Source organism: Phragmites australis, chromosome 24 (genome assembly GCF_958298935.1).
Source record: "Phragmites australis chromosome 24, lpPhrAust1.1, whole genome shotgun sequence".
Classification (NCBI taxonomy): Eukaryota; Viridiplantae; Streptophyta; class Magnoliopsida; order Poales; family Poaceae; genus Phragmites; species Phragmites australis.
The window spans coordinates 8,361,004-8,384,505 of record NC_084944.1 but is presented as its reverse complement, the minus strand read 5'-3'; the positions used below and the strand labels follow the sequence as shown (position 1 = coordinate 8,384,505).

General features: G+C 47.1%; 2 protein-coding genes and 1 long non-coding RNA gene across 3 annotated transcripts; 1 reads left to right on the top strand and 2 right to left on the bottom strand.

Moving 5' to 3' along the window:
* Window positions 1–14,600: 14,600 nt before the first annotated feature.
* LOC133907027 (early nodulin-20-like) lies at window positions 14,601–17,560 on the top strand. The gene is made up of 4 exons (XM_062349004.1): window positions 14,601–14,853; window positions 14,947–15,070; window positions 15,400–17,017; window positions 17,105–17,560. The coding sequence occupies exon 3, from the start codon at window positions 15,494–15,496 to the stop codon at window positions 16,058–16,060; it is 567 nt and encodes a 188-aa protein (XP_062204988.1). The 5' UTR covers window positions 14,601–14,853; window positions 14,947–15,070; window positions 15,400–15,493; the 3' UTR covers window positions 16,061–17,017; window positions 17,105–17,560.
* A 2,337-nt stretch (window positions 17,561–19,897) lies between these two features.
* Window positions 19,898–21,237, bottom strand: LOC133907564 (uncharacterized). Its single transcript, XM_062349628.1, has one exon. The coding sequence runs from the start codon at window positions 20,845–20,847 to the stop codon at window positions 20,545–20,547; it is 303 nt and encodes a 100-aa protein (XP_062205612.1). The 5' UTR covers window positions 20,848–21,237; the 3' UTR covers window positions 19,898–20,544.
* Window positions 21,238–21,756: 519 nt separating this feature from the next.
* LOC133907662 (uncharacterized) lies at window positions 21,757–22,457 on the bottom strand. The gene is made up of 2 exons (XR_009907999.1): window positions 22,350–22,457; window positions 21,757–22,253 (listed from the first exon to the last, which is right to left on the bottom strand). It is a non-coding gene; the product is annotated as an uncharacterized LOC133907662 (long non-coding RNA).
* Between the last annotated feature and the right edge of the window lie 1,045 nt (window positions 22,458–23,502).

Sequence of the window (23,502 nt, the reverse complement as noted above, 5' to 3'; positions counted from 1 at the left end):
GGAGAAATCGGGAGCTATGACAGCAGGCTGCACTTCCAGGGAAGAAGAGAAAATGAAGGTGCAAGTATCTATTGGAAGACTGCAGTGGATATTCTCAGAGCTGAAGTGCATGGTGTTGCTGGTCCTTTGGCAAAAGCTGCACAGGAAGGCTTAACCGAGGAAGATGAAGAGGATGGAATTGGAGGCGCGTACATGTCAGCAGCATCTGTTGGTTATCTGTCCGATTTGATCGATGTGGATGGAATTGTTGGAGGATTTCTCGCTGGCTTCATATCTGACAAGCTCAATGCTAGGGCCACCATGTTGCAATCTACAAGTACTTGACGAGTCCATCTCTTTCCTTCTCTCAAGCATATGTTTCTGCTGATCTGGACACTGTTAAGCTAATCCTGTCGCATGCATGGTAGTGAATTAGCAATAAAGCCTAGTATTAATTCCTTTGATTAGAGACATAATGTACCGTATGGCCGTTTTCATTTGCATGTGCATGTCGGTTATTTTCTGCATTAGGCTGAGTTATAGGTACTTAATTTCTGCATGGCTGTTACCATTTGTAATTAGCTCTTAAGAGCTCAAGTAATTGCATTTTACTTCTAGCAATATAAAATCAGAAAACGCTGCAAGTAGAGCAGTGCAGCACAAAAAATTCTTGCGTGTTCTTGTGTGTGTTTTGCCCGTGTTTGTGTGTGTTCGGCTCGGAATTTCCAACATTTGGTACCAGAGTCTGAGTTGTCGATCCAAGTGCAGCTATGTCGTCGTGGGCTTCTAGGGGCGCGTAGTTGAGGACTCCTCCGTGTTGAGGCCGCCGTAGCTCACCGACACCTCCTCCACGCCGATCATGGCACCGTGACGACGGTGGCCGCGAGATGGTTGTGCAGCGTGTCGTCAAGGAGGCATCGGGCTCGGTGGCCTACCCCATGCTCACACGGACGAACTATACCGAGTGGGCGCTCGTGATACGGGTGAACCTACAGGCGCAAGGCCTTTGGGAGGCAATCGAACCCGGCGGCGGTGACTACCGCGACGATAGGCTGGAGCTATCCGCCATTCTCCGCGCCATGCCATCGAAGATGCTGTCCACTCTCGCCGTCAAGGACACCACCAAGGACGTCTGGGACGCGATCAAGACGATGCGTGTCGGCGTCGAGCGTGTTAGAGAGGCGAACGCATAGAAGCTGCGACGCGAGCTCGGCGAAATCGAGTTCAAAGATGGCGAGTCTGTCGACGACTTCGCCATGAGGATGACGAGCCTTGCTAACAACTTCCGAGTACTGGGGGACAAAGCCACTGATGTTGAGGTGGTGCGAAAATTTTTGCAGGTCGTTCCAGAAAGTCTCCAGCAAGTCACCATCTCCATTGAGACCCTCCTTGATCTGAGCACGATCTCGATCAAGGAGGTGACCGACCGCTTGTGCGCTATGGAGCAGAGTTACAAGCTAGGCTCTTCTGGCGGCAATGGCGGGCAAAAGCTACTCCTCACTGAGGAGGAGTGGCTAGCTCGCATGAAGAAGCGTGATGACGAGGGAGGATCCAGTAGCGGTAGCAATGGTGGCTCCCGTTGTCGTCATGGCAAGAGCCGTGGGCGCGGCCGCGGCAACGAGACGCGTGACGGCAACGCCATCACATCCGGCCCAGGAGGTGGTCGGGACAAATGTCGGAACTATAGAAAATTTGGCCATTGGGCCAAGGATTACCGCAGCAAGTCAAAGCGGGCTGAGGCCCACCTGACACAGGGCGACGACGACGAGCCCACGCTTTTGATGGCCAAGGCTTGTGTCGCATAGCCCACCACGTCCACTCCGTAGCTGTTCGAGGCGAAGGTATTCACACAGCTGGATCGAGAGGAGGACCGCGACGATCGGATGTGGTACCTCGACACCGGTGCCATGAACCACATGACCGAGTCGCGCGCTGCCTTCTCCGAGATCGACTCTGGAATCCGAGGCACCGTCAAGTTCGGCGATGGCTCCATCGTCGACATCGAGGGGCGCGTCACGATCTTGTTCACCTGCAAGTCCGGCGAGCACCGCGTGCTCACGGTGGTGTACTTCATTCCCCGGCTCACAACCAACATCATCAGCATCGGACAGCTTGACGAGAACGGATGCCAGGTGCTAGTCGACGGTGGTGTCTTGCAGATCTGGGACTCGAATCAACAGCCGTTGGTGAGGGTGAGACGCTCCCCCAGCCAGTTGTACATGCTCAGCCTCGACATTGCACGACCGGTGTGTCTGTCGGCAAGAGGCTCAGAGGAGGCATGACGTTGGCACACGAGGTACGGGCACCTCAGCTTCCAATCCCTGCACAAGCTCTCCAAGCAGGCCATGGAGCGAGGGTTGCCACGGATTGATCACATTGATCAAGTATGTGACGGCTGCCTCGTCGGGAAGCAAAGGTGAGCATCATTCCCCAAGCTGGTGAAATATCGCGCGGAGCACGTCCTCGACCTTGTGCATGGAGACCTCTGCGGGCCGATCATGCCAACGTCACCTAGTGGCAACTGCTACTTACTGTTGCTGGTGGATGACTTGAGCCGCTACATATGGCTCAGTCTCCTCCCAATCAAGGACCAAGCTCTAGCGGCAATCAGGCGGTTCCAGGCCATGGTGGAGGTGGAGTCGGGAAGGAAGCTCAAAGTACTCTGCACTGATCGTGACGGAGAGTTCACGTCGGTTGAGTTTGGAGACTACTGAGCCGAGCATGGTGTTCAGCGGCAGCTCATGACCCCCTATTATCCGCAACAGAATGGGGTCGTTGAGCGCCGCAATCAGACAGTGGTCGCCATGGCCCAAAGCATGCTGAAGGCAAAGGGCCTCCCAGGAACATCTGGGGTGAGGCCGTCTTCACTGCCGTTTTCATCCTCAACCTTGGACCGACTAGGAGCGTCGATGGCAAGACTCCGTACGAGGACTGGCATGGCGTGTGGCCAGCAGTGCACTTCCTCCGCACCTTCAGTTGTGTCGCGCATGTCAAGTATGTGAAGCCTCATCTGAAGAAGCTCGATGACCGTAGCAACCCGATGATCTTCGTCGACTATAAGAGCCGGTCCAAGGCATATCGGGTGTACGACCCCATCGACAAGCGCGTGCACATGACGCATGACGTCGTGTTCGACGAATTGGCACAGTGGAAATGGAGCACAGAGGAGGAACACGAGGTGAACGTCGACGACCCCTTCACCGTGGAGTATGTGGTCACTAGGGAGCCAGTGTGCGACACGCGTATGAGCTCCCCGGACCATGGCCAAACATCTTCTCCAGCAACACCTGCAACTGTAGAGGATGAAACTCCAGTGGCGATTGAGCACGTCACGCCACCCACGCACGACTCCAGGCTTGATGCAGATGTTGATGCTCCTCAGTGCTACCGCACCGTCGATAACGCCACGAGGGTACGCACCGTGCCAACTCGACCTCGACGAGCTTCGCGTGGTGAGCGCTGAGGAACCAAGCAGTTTCGTTGAAGCAGAGCAAAGCGACAGCTGGTGGAAGGCAATGCAGGAGTTGATGGACTCCATTACTGACAACAAGACCTGGAGTCTTGTTGATCTCCCTGCAGATCACTGCGCAATCGGCCTAAAGTGGGTGTACAAAGTAAAGCGCGACGAGCATGGAGACATTATGAAGCACAAGGCGCGTCTCGTTGCCAAGGGCTACGTCCAGCGACAGGGCGTGGACTTTGATGAGGTCTTCGCTCCTGTTACCCATCTGGAGACGGTGCGGCTCCTACTCACCATCGCCACGCATCAATCCTGGGAGGTTCACCACATGGATGTCAAGTCGGCATTCTTGAATGGTGATCTCCGGGAGGAGGTTTACATTGCGCAGCCGCTCGGCTTCATCGACAACAAGCACAAGAACAAGGTGCTACGTCTCCACAAGGTGCTCTATGGTCTCCGCCAAGCACCGCGCGCCTGGAACGAGAAGTTGGACTCCACTATACTCACACTCGGGTTTCATCGTAGCAGCTGCGAACATGGAGTGTACACGCGAGGTGAAAGTGGGAGTCGGCTGATTGTGGGCGTCTACGTCGATGACTTAATCATCACCGGCGACAACACCAACGGCATCCATGAGTTCAAGGGGGAGATGAAGAATTTATTTCGGATGAGCGATTTGGGAGCACTCAAGTACTACCTTGGCATCGAGGTGCAGCAAAGCCCGGACGGCATCAAGCTTGGGCAATCCGCCTACGCACTGAAGATTCTGGAGAAGGCTGGGCTGGTGGACTGCAACCCCTATCAGACTCCAATGGAGGTACACCTCAAGCTCAGCAAGTCAAGCTCATCCCCGCCGGTCGATGCTACTCTCTATCGGAGTCTAGTCGGGAGCCTCCGATACCTCGTCCACACTCGGTCAGACCTGGCCTACTCAGTAGGCTACGTCAGCCGCTTCATGGAGGCACCATGTGAAGAGCACCTCATCGCCGTCAAGTGCATACTGCGCTATGTTGCAGGGACAAGAACATTAGGTGTTCTCTACACGGCCGAGAAGAAGAAGAGCGTGTGGGGTCTATTGGGCTACAGCGACAGTGACATGGCCTGTGACATCGATGATAGGAAGAGCACCTCCGAGATGATCTTCTTCCTTGACGGCAACCCCATTAGGTCGTCCAAGCAGAAGGTGGTAGCATTGTCGTCCTGCGAGGCAGAATATATCACCGCGGCCTCCGCGGCGTGCCAGGGCGTTTGGCTGGCACGGCTTCTGAGTGACATGCTCAGCTCAGAGCCTAGCATGCTAGTCCTGAAGGTGGACAACAAGTCCACAATCTTATTAATCAAGAACCCAATGCATCACAACCGGAGCAAGCACATCGACACAAAGTTTCATTTCATCCGGGAGTGTGCAGAAAAAGGCCAGATCGACGTTGAGTTCGTCGGAACAGCTGAGCAGCTTGGTGATATTCTCACCAAGTCCCTTGGTGGCGTCAAGTTTCAGGAACTCCGTGCGAAGATTGGCATCATCAACATCAAAGAACTGCATCAGGATTAGGGGGTGACCTGTTGAGCTAATCCTGTCGCATGCATGGTAGTGAATTAGCAATAAAGCCTACTATTAATTCCTTTGATTAGAGACATAATGTACCGCATGGCTGTTTTCATTTGTATGTGCATGTCGGTTATTTTTTGCATTAGGCTGAGTTAAATAGGTGCTTAATTTCTGCATGGCTGTTACCATTTGTAATTAGCTCTTAAGAGCCCATGTAATTGTATTTTACTTCTAGCAATATAAAATTAGAAAACGCTGCAAGTAGAGCAGTACAGCACAAAAAAATTCATGCGTGTTCTTGTGTGTGTTTTGCTCGTTTTTATGTGTGTTCGGCTCAGGATTTCCAGCAGCACTCACAAGACCCTTAAAGGATCTCATAGTGCTGCTGCTGTTCTTGGGGTTTATGATATCTCTTGGAAGAAGATCTTCAATCATCTTGTGTCTGGTGTCTGCGGCTGCTCTTGGTGTCAGTGTGTCGGTCCAGGAAGTACCAAGGCTCGAATTGAGCAATACCTGCAAAGAACAAGATTCCAATGTCAGGGAAGAGGGTTTTGATGCAATTGAAGAACATCAGAGCAAAAGGAAAACAATCCCTGCTATGGGTGCATCTAACAGCCTTCCTGTTACATCAAGGTTTACTGAAGGAGGAGAAAATGACAGAATTGATGCTAGTGCAGTTGTCCCAGATCTAGATCACCTCACATCTTTCTTTGGTGTTTATGAGGGCCATGGAGAAGCTGAAGTAGCATTGCTTTGTGCGTAGCCATTTCATACTGAGCTTCCCAACCATCCAGACTATGAAACCGATGTGGCTAATGCACTGGGGAGTGCGATTTTAAGAATGGATGAGCTGTTGACACAATCAGAAGAATTGAGGGAATTAGTTTATCCTCGTGTGAGCACAGCATGCGTAGCTGTCATTGGAGGCACTCAAATTTGCTGATTGCTACTGGAAATCTCATCTGATTGTAGCACTTGAGGGCAAGTGCAGTCTGAAGGAGGGGAATTTGTCATGACCCGCCGTGTTTCTGCTCTTTGTCGGATTAGGCATAGTTAAGCTTGTTTAGCCATTTTACTTTTTCTTTGGGTTATTAGCACTTAATTACCATTTATCGTTGTAATGAGTGGTTAGTTGGTCCAGCTGGATATATATATATAGCAGAGGGGTTGGAGAGAAGAGCAGTCTGTCATTTTTGTAAGAACCAGATATTCCATTAGCAATATACAGTCGCAGTTCTTCCCCAAAACCTCCACCTCTCCTCTCTGAATTTGTCCAGGTTTCTCTGAGATTCCTTATGTTGTCGACCAATTCACCCCCGGTGTGACAGAGTAGCCCTCGATCCTGAGCACGTGGTAGCCGCTCGCGGCGCCAACGACGATGGCGGAGGCGAAGCCCGAGGGCGAGCCCTTGCCGGCGATGGAAGAGGGGACAACATAGTAGGTGGGCGCGGATGAGGTTGCAGCGTGCTCAAGGTGGGGTGGCGCGGCGGGGCACGGACGTGGTGCGGAGGGTCGGTGGAAGGAAGGGGACAGCAGCGAGCCGGCGATAGAGGGTTCGGCTGTTTGGGGGGCTTTTTTACCTTCATGGGTTGATCAAGTGGGCCGTCCTCAGGGGGGCTATTGGGTTCCGCGTGGGCGGCACGCAGCCCGCCGCCACACACCTCTCCCACCTTCCCAGACAGCCCACTGCGCGGCCCACCCCTCCCGCCAGCAAAGTCTGCCCATGTTGGCCCACATAAAATCCCTGGCCCACAGCCCCTCCCCTTAGCAACTCTCCCCACGGCCCACGAGGACGCTTTACTCTATTGGGCCTTAAATTGAAAAAAAACAATTGTGATGTTTGTTTTTTTGTTTTTCAACTATTTTAGTCACTTCAAAATACCACATCAACAATTAAAGGTTTAAAATATTACAAATTCAAATATATAATGGAGCGATTCAAAAATATAACATGGAACATTTCAAAATTTCTAGTGGAACAATTGAATTGTACAATCAAAATAATAGAATGTCACCGCTGGAACTATCCAAAATATACCATGGAACACCTCAAGAATTCTATGGGAACAATCTTTTTAGGGAGATTTGTCTACATGACACTACAGTTATGTGGCTTTATCGCCTGGACACCGCCAATGCTGATTTTGGCCATAAGACACCCTCAAATGCTGGTTTTGTCCCCAGAACACCACGCCAAATAAAATAAGTATTTTTGAGAGAGTGACAAACTAAAAATACCTTGTTGCCCTTCTCCTCTTAGTCTCACTGCCAAGCGAACCCCACATGTCGGCATCTTCATCTCTCTTTCCTTCCTTCATCCCCTCCCTTTTCTTTTCTTTCTTCCTTTTCTTCTCGTTCTTGAGCCGACGTCCTCCACCATGCCAAATCCATCCCCGCCCGCTGCTCCGAGAGGGGTTTCTTGACTCCATCGCTGGCCACGCCATTGACATGCTGACGAGCTGAGTGTGGGTGTCCACCTCCACGCGTTGCTGCGACGGGAGGCCGTGGACACCGTTGCCTTTGTGCGCCGCTGCGGCGGGAGCAAGCTTGACAGACATTGGTCGAGCTGGTCGGTGGGAGCATGACGCTGGGGACGTTGATGGGCGTGTCGGCATTCGACGGCGCGCAGAGGGGGCGCCGACAGGGGAGGAGAGGGAACGGGCACAATGTGTAACGCAGGGGGAGGAGGAGGAGGGGGAGGTAGCTCGCGAGCGCGAACTTCCTGTGCGACAGCACCGGCGCCTCAGGGCAAGAGACGGCTGCGGCTCAAGAACGCTGGCTCAAGAACGAGAAGAAAGGGAAGAAAGAAAAGAAAAGGTAGGGGATGAAGAAAGGAAAGAGAGATGAAGAGGTCGGCGGGTGGGTTCGCTTGGCAGCGAGACTAAGAGAAGGGCAACAAGGTCTTTTTAGTCAGCCACTCTCTCAAAAATACTTATTTTATTTAGCGCGGTGTTCTGGGGACAAAACCAGTATTTGGGCGGTGTCGTATGGCCAAAATCAGCATTGGTGTTGTCTAGGCAACAAAGCCACACAAATGTAATGTTATGTAGACAAATCTCCCATCCTTTTATGTCGAGGAAAAAATAAAATTATATTATGGAATAATTCAAAGTAACAAAAACAATATTTAGAAAAACATATATTTGAGTTGTTCTACCAGCCCATTGGAGAAAAAATAAAAAATAAAAACTATTTGAAAAACAAAACATTAAAAATGAATACATTTTCATAAAAATCATGAACTAAATAAAAATATATGAAGGAATGAACATTTAAAAAAACTACATGATAAATAATAAAAAAATACTAAAGAAGAAACAATCAAAAAGGGAAATGAAAGAATGAATGGTCTAAACATTCCTGTTAGTGGGCCTAGCACTAGTAAAAAAGAAGGGGAATAACAGCCCACAAGTGAAATAAATGGGCCGGGATAGAGGGATTGATTGGAGGGGAACTACACAGCCCACGGGATGAATTGGAGGATGTGCAGTGGACCGCTCTTGTCGCATACGCGGCAGCGATGATTGATGGTCCTGAGGAGTCATGCCGGGGGCCTATTATACATTGCTTAGGGGGCTCATTAGCCACCATTCGCACACCTCGAGATCACCCGTGTCGCCTCTCCGCCGCCTCCCCACAGCTCTCCGGTGTCATCTCTGCCGTCGGCGAGCCCTTCAGTGAGTCTCCGCCCCCACCCTTCCTTCTCCCTCAACTCCGGCAAGCTTTTCTCATCATTCATGCTCGGCCCCGTCCCACCCTCCTCCTCTGTCTCCAGCGGCATCTCCGCCGCCGGATCTACGCTCATCAGCTGTCACCGCTCTCCCCCGCCACTGGCTATCCTCCGTCACCCATGGCCGATGGCTCCCTACCACCTTGTCGCCCTGCCCACCCGTCCAAGGGCCTCCCTCTAAGCCTGGAGATCAACCAATCCCTAAACCCTAACCCTAGTTCGCCAGCGAGCTCGAGGATGGCGGAAACGCACGGAGGAGGGGGTGTGCAAAATGGGGGCTAATGAGCCCCCTATGTGACGTATAGTATTCCCGGTTGTGCCGACCTCATGGTCCCTTGGGTGCCAAGCCTTGGCCTCGCTAAATAAATTGTTTTTTAGAATTATAAATGAAATATTTAAATGTATTTATCTATAAATTTGGTTGGGAAATACTTGTTTTAAAAATTGGGGAAATATTATTCTAATGTGAAATTAATAATAATTTGGATTTTTCAAGCTTCACAGGGTTGAGCTTGGGCCTAGTTTAGATGAACTCGTAGTCCCCTCATCTAAAAGACTCATGCATTACTCTGACTACAAAAGCAATATCCTCCCTTGTCTCTTGAATTCTCCTCCCAACTAATCCGTTCCCCACCAGCCATGTCATGACCAATTCGTAGTGCCACCTGTGCACAACTAAAATAAAAATGGCAGCTAGATTTGCTAACGACGGTATCTCCTTTTGTTCTCGATAGTTGCAAGTCATGAACAAGGAAGCAGCGATGATAAGGTTAGGGAGGCAATAGCATAGTTCTCAATCGCATTGACTCCTATCAATGGCAACATGGTGAAGAGTGAGTAGGTGACCCATCTCCAAGTGACAATGATGATAGCTAGCCGCTCAATGTTAGTATATGCCTCCACCCCTATCTAGTGCACAAGGTCCCTCTGCGAACAAATGTTACATATATTGATACAAGTTCTTTGTAAGTTAAATTTAGGGTACAACTATTGCTGGTGTTGAAGAAACGTACCGTCAATGATCGAGCATGTCCCTATGCAACGGGTAAGTGTCCTGCATATGCGCCGCGTGAGTTTACACCTCGAACGATGTGTACATCATCCGGTGTGTACCCCTCTCTCTTTCTCTCTATGTGTTGGCTGCAAATGAACCAAATGGGAACAGTAGCCCCGTGGGAAGGCCGGCCACGCTGATTTATAGGACAACCTCGTCAACTAGTTGAAGGCCGCTGACACCACCTATCACCCATTGGAAGTTAGCATGTCACCCTTCTAACGATAACAGGAGTCTAGATTTGTAATTTTTCAAAGCAAACATATATATTTACAATTTTTATTTAAAAATATAAAAATAAAAATACCAAAAAAGTTCACCCACGCTGGCCCGTAGAAAATCTCTGGCCCACAACCCCTCCCATTAGAACCTCTCTCCATGGCCCACAAGGATGTTTTACTCTATTGGGTCTTAAATTGGAAAAAAAACAATTATGATGTTTTTTTCTTTCTGTTTTCTACTATTTTAGTCACTTCAAAATACCACATCAGAAATTAAAGGTTTAAATATTACAAATTCAAATATATAAGGGGATCAATCAGAACAATAGAATTTCACCGCTGGAACAATCCAAAATATACAATGGAAAACCTCAAAAATTCTATGGGAACCATCCTTTTATATCATGGGGACAAATAAAATTATATTATGGAACAATTCAAAGTAACAACAACAATATTTAGAAATCCATATATAATGACCCATATGTTATTTGAGTTGCTCTACTAGTCCATGGTAGAACAAATAAAAAATAAAAACAATTTGAAAATGAAACATTTAAAAAATTAATACGTTTTCATAAAAATGAACTAAATAAAAATATATGAAAGAATGAACATTTTAAAAATAACAAGAACTAAATAATAAATAAAAGAAAAAAATACTAAAGAAGAAAGAAGGAAGAAAGGAGAAACAATCAGAAAAGAAAATGAATGAATGAATGGTCTAAACATCCCTATTATTTGGTCTAGCATTAGTAAAGAAGGGAAACCGTATCCCATGAGTGAAATAAATGTACGAGACCACCCGCGCCCACTCGCGCTGCCCCTCTGCCACCTCCCCGCAGCTCTCCAGTGTCCTCTTCGCCGCCGGTGAGCCCCTGCGGTGAATCCCCGCCCCACCCCTCCTTACTCAACATCGGTGAGCTTTTTTCTCGTCATGCTAGTCCTCGCTCCGCCCTCCTCATCATCTTAATTAGATGGCGTCTCTGCCACTAGATCTGTACCCGTCAACTGCCACCACACTAACCCAGTTTTATCGGGTTATTTCCTTGACTCCCCTGCCATCGACACCGCCCACCGACTATCCTCCGCCACTAGCATCCGGTGATGCCCCACCGCCTCACCGCCTCGCTCACTGCTTGCTACCACCGCCCAAGGGTCTCCCTCTAAGCCTGGAGGTCAACCAGTCCCCAAACCCTAACCCTACTTTGCTGGCGAGCTCGAGGACGGCGGAAACATGACGGAGGAGGAGGTGTGCAAATGAGCCCCCTGTGTTACAATATTCCTGATCATGCCGACCTAATGGGCCCTTGGGCCAAGCCTTGGCATCGAGAAATAATCTATTTTTTTAGAATTGTAAATGAAATATTTAAATGTATTTATCTATATATTTGGTTGAGAAATCTTATTTTGATAAATAGGGAAATATTATTCTAATGTGAAATTAATAATAATTGGGATTTTCCAATCTTTAAAGGGCTAGGTTTGGGCCTGGTTTCTATGAACTCATAGTCCCCTCATCTAAAAGACCCATGCATTCCTCTGGCTGCAAAACTAATCTCCTCCCTTGTCTCTCGAATTATCCTCCCAACCAATCCCTTCCCCACCAGCTATGTCACGACCAATTCATAGTGCCACCTATGCACACCTAAAATAAAAATGGCGACTAGATTTGCTGACAATGGTGCCCCCTTTTATTCTCAACAGTTGCAAGTCGTGAATAAGGAAGAGGCAATGATAAGGTTAGGTAGGCACTAGCATAGTGCTCCATTGCATTGACTCCTATCAAAGGCAACACAGTGAAGAGTGAGTAGGTGACCTATCTCCAAGTGACGACTACGATAGCTCTCAGCGACAGCGATGTCAATGTTACTGGTAGGTGGGATTATGTGAGTTGCTTATTCTATTGGCATTGCCATAAAATGATTAGTCTGTTGACAGCGATGTGTCTGTGGTGAATTCGTCAATCTCTAAGCTTCACATCTCTGGTCTTCCGTAGACGTTGTGTGAGTGTGTGCATGTGATAGTATGAGTGGGTGCGTGCATCTACGTGTTGCACTGAGTTTTAAAAAATTCAATACTGCATGTACCCGAGGGTGGAGGGGGCCAGCCCTACCCTAATTGCTCTACTAATCAATGGGATAAATGTGCATGGCCTCCCAATGAACTTTGTTACTAACTTTAGCCCACCAACAAGCAGTCTATTAGCCCAATCATCAATAGCTTTGACATAAAATCTATTTTTTTGGCAAGACGAAAAACCCATCAATCCAATTGTTGTTCCCTTCTGCCCATGTAGCAGTCTCGCTCAAGCCTCCATCAATCCTTTTGCGTCTCGCCGGCCGTCTCATCTTTCTTTCCTCCACACACACCACCGCACACCGAGAGCGGAGCCCTAGCTCGCAAGTCTACAAGACCACGACATCCGCGCCACCGTTGGCCTAGCTTACCACGAAGCAACAAATGACCAACGGACCATGGTACATTTCTAGAGATGGGTGTAATCAAAATAACTAGTTAGTTAATTAAATTAAACTAAAATGGATCTACGAATACCCACGGATCGCTCCACTCTATTCCTATGCGTCTCCTTCTCCTCTCCCCCAAACCCTAATCCTCCATTCCAATCTTTAGCTTTTGTATTTTAGATGTGATCAGATAATGAATTATGAGAACATCTAATTTCCCAATCCTTTCTTATTTCCAATTCAATGTGGTTTAATTGTTGAGCTAAGATGAAGAGGAAAAAAAATAATTGATTGTTTTTATATGACAATTGTTTCAAGTTTGGTTATGTAGAAAATCGTAATCCAACCAACGTCGAAGCTATTGTTCCAGTTAGTTCAAGCTCCCAACCTTGTGTTGAAAATTCTAATCAAAATACTTATGACCCATTAGATGTTCCGCAACAAGCCAATTTTAAAATCCAGCTATATTAGAAGGCTCAATGCATATTTTAAGTTTGAACTATAAGCGAGACACCATATTTTCCTATTTTTGAACTCCAACATTTATATGGATATTATGACTATGATCTTATAACATATTTTCCAGTACTAATACATGGTGAATGATAACTTCTCATGATAACTGCTACTCAAGGAGGGCTCAAAAAATTGTAGTTGCTTTTAGGGACCTTGCTGCGCAGCCGCGAAAATCGTGATAAAAAATCTTGCCTAGCGGGATAAGCAGCCACCTACTCAACCTCCTATGTTCAACCCCCCTCCCTCCTCTCTTAAGAGTAGCGAGGTCAATCATTTTTATTTCTCAAACTGATCATATAGTAGGAAAAATGTCTCTTGAGTATTTTTATGTGCACTAAATTTGGTTAGATGAGGAAGGACAATTGGTGTATGCAGGATGTGTGACGAGTGCTGGGGTTTATAACACTTTCCAATACTAGATAGTTGTATTTAGCTACAGTAGATAGCTGTATTTTCCTGTAAAATACTTATGTGATTCTACATTCCAATAGTAGACTCTATTGTTGACTTGAGATTCTATGCTCACGCAAGCTTAACTCCGACAAGCATCGACCACAACTCGGAAAGGAATATGCAAGTGTAGCTGCTGTAGCATTTTAGTCTAGGTACTTTTATTCGATTTTAAATCTTAATATTCTTTATGTTTCAAAAAATACTAACACTTTTTTTCTATTGCATACTTATTATTTTTTAAGAGTACAAATCGGACATATTTATGCGCGTGCATGTAGGTGCGTCCTATCATACGTTTAAACAAGATTAAAAACATAACCTAACGTAACGTTGACATACGTTTTGACTACTGAACCACCATATATATATATATTATTTTTCTTAAAATTTAATAAAAATATAAAAACTCGAACCCAGATGTACATGTCTTAGCTGAGTAGAGCTAAGTTTGCATCTGACATACACTTATATTTTTTCAGTGAGCGAAGTGGAAGCGACAGTTAGCCAAGTGTAGAGCTGTCTAAATAAGATGGATCGGCACACGACCCGGTACTGTAGACACTGCTCGACCCGGCTCTGCTCTGCCCCGGCTCCGTCCCGCGCCCTATCGCCCAACATGGCACAACTTTCTGTAACCATACATGACCGGCCCGTCATATCACGGTCGCTCACGGTCTATACCATAGACCACGCTTCCGACCCAGACCGACACGACCCAACCTATTTAATTAGCTGGATTTGACTGGCCACACCTTAACCAGCTCGTTACTAACTGGCCCCGCCTATCAGACCAGTTGTCCAGGTCTGGCCAAGTGGCATGCTCATCAGTACCTCACTGGCCCACTCCTCCACTCCCACTCGCGGAAGGAAATTCTGTGAGACCCGGTCTCACAGAAAGACCCTCATCTCTGCGTGACACGTATCCTGTACTTCTCTCACATATATTCAATCAGACCGTTGGATCCAGAACGAACGGTGTAGATCAGGGTCTCACGGAGATCTTTCTGCAGAGGGTATCATATAATTTTTTTCCCCACTCGCACCGTTCCCATCGCTATGATCCAACGGTCACCACGTGCCCTCCCCCACGCATGCGGACGCAACGGAACTCCTATCAACTGCCGCTGCGGAACCCGTCTCGGGTCCGTCGCCGTCCTGCTCTACTTCCCCATCCCCTCCCCACCCACTCCACTCTCCCTTTCCCCTTCCCCTCCCGTCCGGGCTCTCACTGCTCGCCGAACCGAAAAGCTCCCCGCCTTTGCGCGAATTTCGTCTCCGGAGGTAGCCCCCGGATCCTGTTTCGGGTCTCGTTGATCGACGCGCCTCCTCCTCCCGGTCTCGGGGGTGCTTTCTTCTGGAATTTCCCGCGTCGGAAGTGGCGAGATTCGCGGGGTTAGATCCGGCGGCCTGCTCGAAGGAACAGGTGGGTTGGGCTCGGGGGGTGCGATTGATGGTTGTTTCGGTGATGTCTGGGGGCCTGATAGGGTTTGTGCCTGCGGGTCGTGTGCGCGCGCAGTGTGTTCGCGATCGGATCTGCCGTGGAACAGCGGAGCTCGGTGTGGAGGCGGTTCCTTTGGAGGAGACGACGACGACGTCCGCTGTGGGGGTTCTCGTCCGCTCCACGGCTGTAGATCTGGAAGGTATCTTTCGGAGAATCTATGTTTCTTATCTTCGAAGTTTGAGATGAAAGTATCGGCCTTTTTTTTAACTAGTTTTGCTTATCCAATCAAACCTGCAACTTTGAATTGCATTTGTTGCTGGTGTCTACTTACTCTGGGACGCAGTATGGTTTCTGCGTAGTGTAACGTTAGAAGGGGGGACGCTTTACCTTCTCTTCTTAGGTTTTCGCTTGTATTTGCATCAAGGTTGGTCTTTCTGCGTTTGTTCATGCTAATTTATGTGCATGAAACGATTAAAAATGCTATCTTCTGATCTCCTTGTGTGCCATGTTTGTTTATCCTTTCACTAGGACTCTGCGAGATCTGTCGCCGCAAGCTGCCTTAGTTGTATTGGAGAGCAACCACCATTTGCACCCTGCACAATCACCGCCACTGTGAACGGCGATGGAGGCTCTTATGGTTATCTCGGAGCACCGCAACCCCCATCACCGCCACTCTGGTGGGCGAAGCAAGTCATCAGGACCGCACTTCTCGTCGCCACCTTCCTCCCGGGGCTTCCGTGGCATGAACTGCCGGTCTTTTCACTCGGCTGCTTGCGTGGGTCTCCTGCCTTCACCACCGTCGTCGCCAACCCGCACATACTCATGCCCAGAGCCCAAGACGCCAAAGCAGCAGCTACGCCATGGTGGCAAGCGCAGCCGACCCATTTCCATAAGTCCGTCCAAGTCCCCTCCCTCCCGGTCGGAGCTGTGGGCGGGGCCGGCTTTCTCCAACTCGCCACCCCCAAGTTCGCTGCCCATTCCAAAATTCTCGCTGCGCCAGAAACGCAGCATCTCTCTTGAGCTGCCACCAGTTGAGCGCTCTGATGATGTGGAGGTCAGGCAGCATGCTAAATCGGCTCCTTCATCCCCGGTTGGGGGATCGGGGTATGACTTCTTTGACAATAATGAAACTGCTATAGCAACGGAGAATCTGAGGAGGATTCTCCAGTTGGATATCGCTGACCATTGAACGATGGGAGGATGGAAGGGTGGTTCCTGTGTACATAGTCTATCTCCTGACTTAGGTTCTCCGCTTGCATAGTAGTGTATATGGTAATGGTGATAGATACCTGGTAGTTGTAAGATATGGTCAAGATCATGGAGGTAGAGTTTTGTAGGTGAAGCATCTTCATAAGGTTAAGACTGGAAAGTAGAACTGCCGTGCTGGGTGTTGTGAAGGTGGATACTGGGTTAAGGATGGGGTGGACGGCAGTTGATGGCACACCTTTGTAGCTAGTATTCACCTATATACTTCCTGTGTTGTTTAGGTGTAGGTTTTAAGCCTTCTAGAATTGCATCATTTGCATCCATGGCACCTGTTATGAACTGACATTGGCACTCTGCCAAAGCAGCAACCTCATTTTCTGCTGCAGTTGGTTCATACTTAAGATAATAGCATACCTCATAGTCCCCAATAAGATGTCAAACATTGGTAGTATACATGCATTTCATACATCTTGCATATCTTTACATACTTATTTTCTTTTGTCCTCTTGTCAACTGATCCCCACTCTGATTATCCTGACTTCATTGGTGCTCTTCAAAGAACACCAATATCTCCCCACTGGCTCTTCTGTTTTTTTTGGTAAGGAAGAAGCTGGGTGGAAGCTGGAATCACTCCTGTTCTCTCTTACTCTTGTCCAGACTTAACTATTTCCCCCGTTTGTTGCATATCTAGCATGGCATACCCTCTGCATCTCCATACATTTTAGCTTCGTCTAGTGCTCCTGCATAAGTTGCATCTAGCATCAATGAGTAATCTTTCACAGACTTGTTCATTTCCACTTCCAAGTCTGTGAACTGTTCATTTCCACTCCCAAGTCTGTGAACCACGTTTAGGAGTTCTGATTCTCTTCCAAGTGTCTGAATGATCCTGAGTCAGACTCTGGAGACCTGCAAGGCTGCACAACATACAAACCCTGACGAGGTAACTACGTGCATATATTTTGCACTTCTGTTCGAAAATGCTGGTTCTGTAGTTTGATACTAATTTCTGACCTCTGCCCTGATGCAGGTCTGGCTGTGCACCCTTGTACCCTGCGCTGAAGTTGTATAATGTCCCAGTTCCTGCTATGTTCTTACGCACTAGCGTCGTCTAGTTCTAGGACTAGCAGTGAAGCAGAAGTATATGCTAGACTTTTAGTTGGCTGTAATGTCAAGCTTGTTTAGTCATCTCGGTGTTCTGGTGTTATCAGCAAATGCTATTATGTTTTGTGTTATAATGTTTCTATAATGCAGACAAGTTCAGTATGTTGGAACTAAAACCTCAAGAGCATATTTCATAACCTCAAGAGCATATTTCATAAATTTATCAGCAGCTGTCTGTATTCGTGTGATGCATTATATGCGTCAGATTGTCAGAATAGCTTGTGAGCTGTTGTGTTAATACAATGCATGCTGATATGGATGGCTGGTCTATCAGACATGCATTTTGTGTGTTAAATGTTATCGATGTGGTTTTAGATGCACCCGTCCTGATTTCAGTACCCGGAGATTCTCATGCTGTGGCGCCTACACCGGCTTAAAGTTACTGGTGATGTGCATGCTTGTTTTTCTTGCTGTAGGTTGGAAAGATTTGGGTCTCTTGGTTCCCTGCATTGTGTTTTCGTCAGGCGACAACCAACTTTGTGAAATGCTAACTTCTCCTTCCGTTCTTTCTTGATGGCATCTTGGTGAGATGAGAGGATGGCCTCGACGTGTTAGAAACATAGAATTCTGCACTGGTTTTGGATCCTAAAAATGCTCCTGCCTTGTTTCTCGTCTAACGCCTTCGACACTGGCAGGATTTATTGCGCGATTACATGATTACTTAAGATTGTAGAGCTGGAAAGGCTTCACCAACCAGCAGAATGTGTTGATGAATGTGTGGGACTTGGAGTTGGGGGGTCCAAGTTCTTGGTCTGAGTTTAGTGCCTGGGTCACACAGTGACACAACTCACAGAAAACTCTGTTGTCATCTAAAAGAGAAAGGTAACTCTTTCCTTGGGAAAGAAGAGACAGGCTTTACAGTGCAGGCTCTTCCAGAGGAGATGAAGGCTTTTACATACAGCCGGACAAGAGAAATCCAAGTGCAAACAGGTGTACAATCAATCAATGGCCTGCCCTTGTACTCTTCTGGTGTTTCAAGAATTTTACAGCCAACATAAGTACTGCCATGGTACCGACTACTGTTCCATGGATCTGGATTCTGGAACTCTGATGCCATTCCAGTACCACGATGATCCCTCATCATTGCAGCCAACAAAGCATTCAGAGATGTATTGGCAATTCCGTTCAGAACGAAAAATTAAGGTATGGACGAACATTTACATTGGAATCTATGAGTATGTTGAAGCTAGAATAAGATCTGTTGTACACGGCGTGTTTACAATAGAGAATAGCTGATAAATGCAGAACTATATTTTGGACTCTAGAGAAAATTCATCGCGAAACTTACACTCAAAAGAATAGATTTCTTGATGTTTTGAGCTTATATGGAGCCTACACTCTAGAGTAGAACTCTTCTGGAGTTTTTAGCGGGGTTTAGAATCTAAATTCAAAGAGATATTTCAGACAAGTATATTTTTATCGCAGGGCACAAAGCATATAAGATGATCTAACACTTTTGCTGTGCATCATTTTGGACTCGGCTTAAATATGAATTAAGACGTGGTAGTGACTCAGCCGTTTGGATCCATTCTTGTGCTTGGCATAGGAGGGAAAATCTTACACAAAGCAAGCTTCACAATTATCCAATTGATCCGTAACAGACTTAGGGTTGTTTGGTTGATGCCTAACTTTGTCACACCACACTTTAGGCATGCAACATATTCTTAGGTATGTGTTTGGTTCAACGCTATAAATGTGGCCTGTCCAACTTTCTTAGCTCTCTGCTCCACATGTCATAGACTCATTTTTTGCGCTAAACTTTGCCACAAGTGCGGCGCCTATTTTCTTGGCTACACTTTTTATAACAGCCACACTTTGACTAAACTTAATTGTAATATAGGTAGGCACTAACCAAACAGGTCCTTATGCCTTAAATGATGCCAGACTCACACCTGAGTCCTATTTTCACATATTTTATTTTTCCCTTCTTGCTGATTTGAAGCAAGCATCTTTCTTTCATGATTGCCATTTGGCCTTGCATGCTCAGTGGAAAACATGAGCCGGCATGATTATGCTCAGTACAACTGTGATCGTGAAGATGCTAAGCCAGTAGCTACTCATTGGTAATTTGGTAGTACCAGTAAGAATCTACAACAGTTTGCCGCTGCGCTGAAGTACGGAGGCTTTGTTTTTTGAATTTTGAACTGACTAGAAATTCATCTACAGAAGCAGTAGTTGTTTTTACCGACCTGCAGGATCAGTGGTTGTAATCAACCAGCAATCCAGATCTCTCCAGGAGACGAATTTGACTGGGAAATGAAAGGGCACCTCACATGAGCAAATCTTGAAAGCTGTATCTGATTGAAATTTGTGATCCGAAAGGCGACGACATTTTTTTACTTGTGTTCCTCTCATTCTTCTCCAGGTACGTATCATCATGCAGCACCTCTATAAGTCTAATCTTTACAAGCTATCATCTTAGACGCCAGCACCTGATTTGGTTTTGTTTATCATCTTTGGTGAAACAGAAGGGCTAAATAAACCCTACAGAGCGGCAGAAAAAACAAATTCAATGAAATTCATAGGGAATTCTACATTGCAACATACGCTGGTTCAAGTTGTATCAGACTCTCCTTATACAAATCGAATCATGAACCCTAAATCAACCAGCAATCCATATCTCTCCAGGAGATGAATTTGACTGCGAAATGACAGGGCACCTCACATGAGCAAATCTTGAAAGCTGCATCTGACTGAAATTTGTGATCCGAAAGGCGGTGACATTTTTTACTTGTGTTCATCTCATTCTTCTCCAGATACGTATCATCATGCAGCACCTCTATAAGTCTAATCTTTACAAGCTATCATCTTAGACGCCAGCACATGATTTGGTTTGGTTTTTTCTCTTCTTTGGTGAAACAGAAGGGCCAAATAAACCCTACAGAGTGGCAGGAAAAATAAATTCAATGAAATTCATGAGGGAATTCTACATTGCAACATACGGTGGTTCAAGTTGTATCAGACTCTCCTTATACAAATTGAATCATGCACCCTAAATCTTACTAGTACAACCAAAACTTGAACGTTCAAGAACCGCCTTCTTCGAGGCCTCGTAAGGCTTCCCCTGAGAGTAGAGACGCCCCAGTTGAGAGTTTCAGACCCTGTACTGGAGGCTAACTGAGTCAGTGCCACTAACTTGGAGCTAGCTAGCAACCTAGCACAGTGACAAGAACTACAAGAGCACCTGCCCTTGTCAAGGATCGCCGGCGCGGCAGCAGAGCTTACTTTGCCGCGCCGGCCACTGCACGATCACTGGCTTTCTTCTTCACGGCCAGTGCAAGCTAGCCTTCTTGCTACTGTTGCTGATCAGAAGGCGGCGGAGGAGGTGGCTGAGATGTCGCTGGAGCGCCTGCGCAGCATCTGGCGCATGCCGTCGGCGACGCGGAACGCGGGGCTCTTCTTGCCGAACTTGCCGCAGAAGGACATGTGGTCCCTGACGGCGCCCTCCAGGTCGCCCCTCTTCTTGGCGGCCACCTCGTCCCTCACCGCCTCCGAGCACAGCCCGCAGAGCCACCGCCCGCCGAAGTCCGCCTTCACGCCGGCGATGTACTCCCGGGTGCAGTCCTCCCTCAGCCCGCAGCACTCGCACTTGGCCGACTCGATCTCCATGCCAGCCGACGCAAATGAAATGCAGCCGGAGGCAGACTCTTAAGAACAATGTTTGTTTGTGTGGGTCTCTCTCTCTCTCTCTCTCTCTCTCTCTCTCTCTCTAAGGCACAGCAGCCTGAGAATGCTTATATAGGAGCGGCTAGGCTTGCTCTTGCAGGCTTGCAGCACTGTGATGTATGATTATCGAAGTGTGTCGTTGATTATGCCATGGAATCAGGCTCATGGAGCGTTGGCTGACTCTCTCTAACTAGAACCACACTGTCAAGTCGCACCGCACCTAACCTTGTCTTGGTCTCCAACTGCACCCACTGATTATTGACCCGTACCATCTCATACCGCTGTTACTGAAACAGTTCATATCTACTGAAATGTTGCCGTGATTAGAACGAGGGAATTTGTCCAGGGTCCTACAGGAACGGTACTATTTCCAATGAAAATTCTATATAGAATTTCCTGCGTTCCAAACAGGCCCGGGCTACGTTCTATAGCCGTCGGTCAAAAAGTGAATGTTCTCTGACAGGGCAGCTTGTTTGAATTCGAAATTTGAAGCTTCGTAAGGAACTTTTGGAGATCCAAGTGGATTTAGCACTAAGCCGGCCGTCATCATCATAGTGCCTGTATCTTTGCTGTTGTCAATCTCACCATGCCTCACAAAGCTTGAACAAGAATCTCATTACAGCAATTCATTTATCGTCATGGACCACCAGACAAATGTTCTTTTTCCTGCACTTTCTCTCCTTTCGGCTGCCTGAAATCCTTTTTTCTGAAGACTCGCAACACCAGCTAGCTAGATTAATTCCTGTCACTGTCCAACTCATCATACATATATATTTGCATGCCACGAACACAGCTACCAGCCTCCTTGGATTGTTTTATCATCCTGTGCTTCTGGCAGTGTCTGAAAGACTCTTTTCTTTTGGGAAAAGAAAGTTTCTGAAGACCCATGACCTGTAGGCAACACTGAACATGGTCACTCTCTATTTTCTTCTGAATTAGCCAGCCGCCTGATTGGATCCTTCTTCTACATGCCGTCTAGCGGATGACCAAGCAATTCAAGATCAGTTAAATAAACCTTCGCGAACGAACATCACGGCGCAACTTTCGACGCCCTAGTATAACATAACCACTTGATTTTGCTCCCAACAGCTCCAGCTTCTTCAGTAGCCTGATAATCTTGTTAACAGTTCAGAGAGGCACAGCTTTTTTTTTATCAGTTCCCCATTAGCAATGATCCCCAGATTAATGCTGGACCCTACCATCCGTGCCAAGTGCTGCAATACATAAATTTTGGATGCTGGGGCTTGTTTATTGGCCTCAAAAGTTGTTGCTGCCTGCTTGGATTTCTAGCAGTTTCATTGATGCTCGATCATTATTCCACGTCAGCGAGCACAATTTTGTATCGTCACCTGCACAGTTAGGTTGTTCAGATTAACTCAACTGATTGGGTGGATTAGAGCACCGATTGGTTGTCCAATGATATCTCTACTGCCTATAATACTTACCTTTGGGCGTTGTGTTATGATTGCACAATGAAGAAACTCAAGTGATCTATAATATGTCTCTTCTTTCTATCTCTCTCTTTCTTTTGCTACATTTAGGCTGTCAGTTGCTATATATGTTGAGCAAGTACTGTCGTCTGCGGAACCAAAGCTTAAGATTGAGAGTAACAACAAATAAGAGAAAGGACTGAACAATACTGTAATGTAATGTCATTGTTCATCTTGGTATATCATGATGCTATTCAGTAATCAGTATTGGTAATTAGTTGGGCTTGATCAGGTTCCTGTGATGTTAACTGATGAAGAACTGGGTATGCAAGAGTGCAAGAAACTGAAGCACAGAGGGACAAAGAGGTCAAAAGGGAAGAGGGAATAGGGCTGCCAAATTCTAGGCCCCATTGCCCCTGAAAGTCCCAGCTGAATGATTAACAATGCCTGGTTTATTCTCTGATCATTATGAATTTGTTTTGAGACCATGAGCAACCACCCCAATTATGAGTGCTCTCACTGGCCCCACCTCTATAAGAAGCTAGGGCAGGTTCTAGCTTACATTGATTCTCGTTTCCTCCCCTCCACATGAACACCACATGCACTTGTCCTCCATGACAAGTATTTTAATCCCATAGCTTTCTACTCTTTTGACATGTAGTTGTGCTGCTGAGTAATATGTGCTGCAAATTAGCAATTTCCAGTAACAATTAGTATGCAACATACTGGGAATTGGTATTTAGCAAAGCATCAAACTTAAAACTATAGATAATTTATATTACATGGTAACCTCCAGAGTGCTACATCAGTTTTTGCCTTCCTGAAAGGGGAAAGAATGAGCCAAATGTTGAACGATTTATGAATTGATTGGGCCAAAACGATTGCTTGACTGGGCCGATAAACACCACCTATAAGCAACAGAAATGGGTCAGCACCAATAGCCATAGGAATACCTCTGGTCCAAAGTAGATGACAATATTTGTTTGTTCAAGTCTCACCACAAGGTCCAATCCAGACGATCTACACCATGGGCTCAACCCCACTCCCACCCCGCTCCCGCTCCTGCTCCTGCTCCTGCTCCCGCTCCCGCTCCCGCCTACACGCCACCATCCATCGTAGCTTCGCTTCCACCCTCCAACCCTTTACCAATGTCGCCATTGGTTCCCTC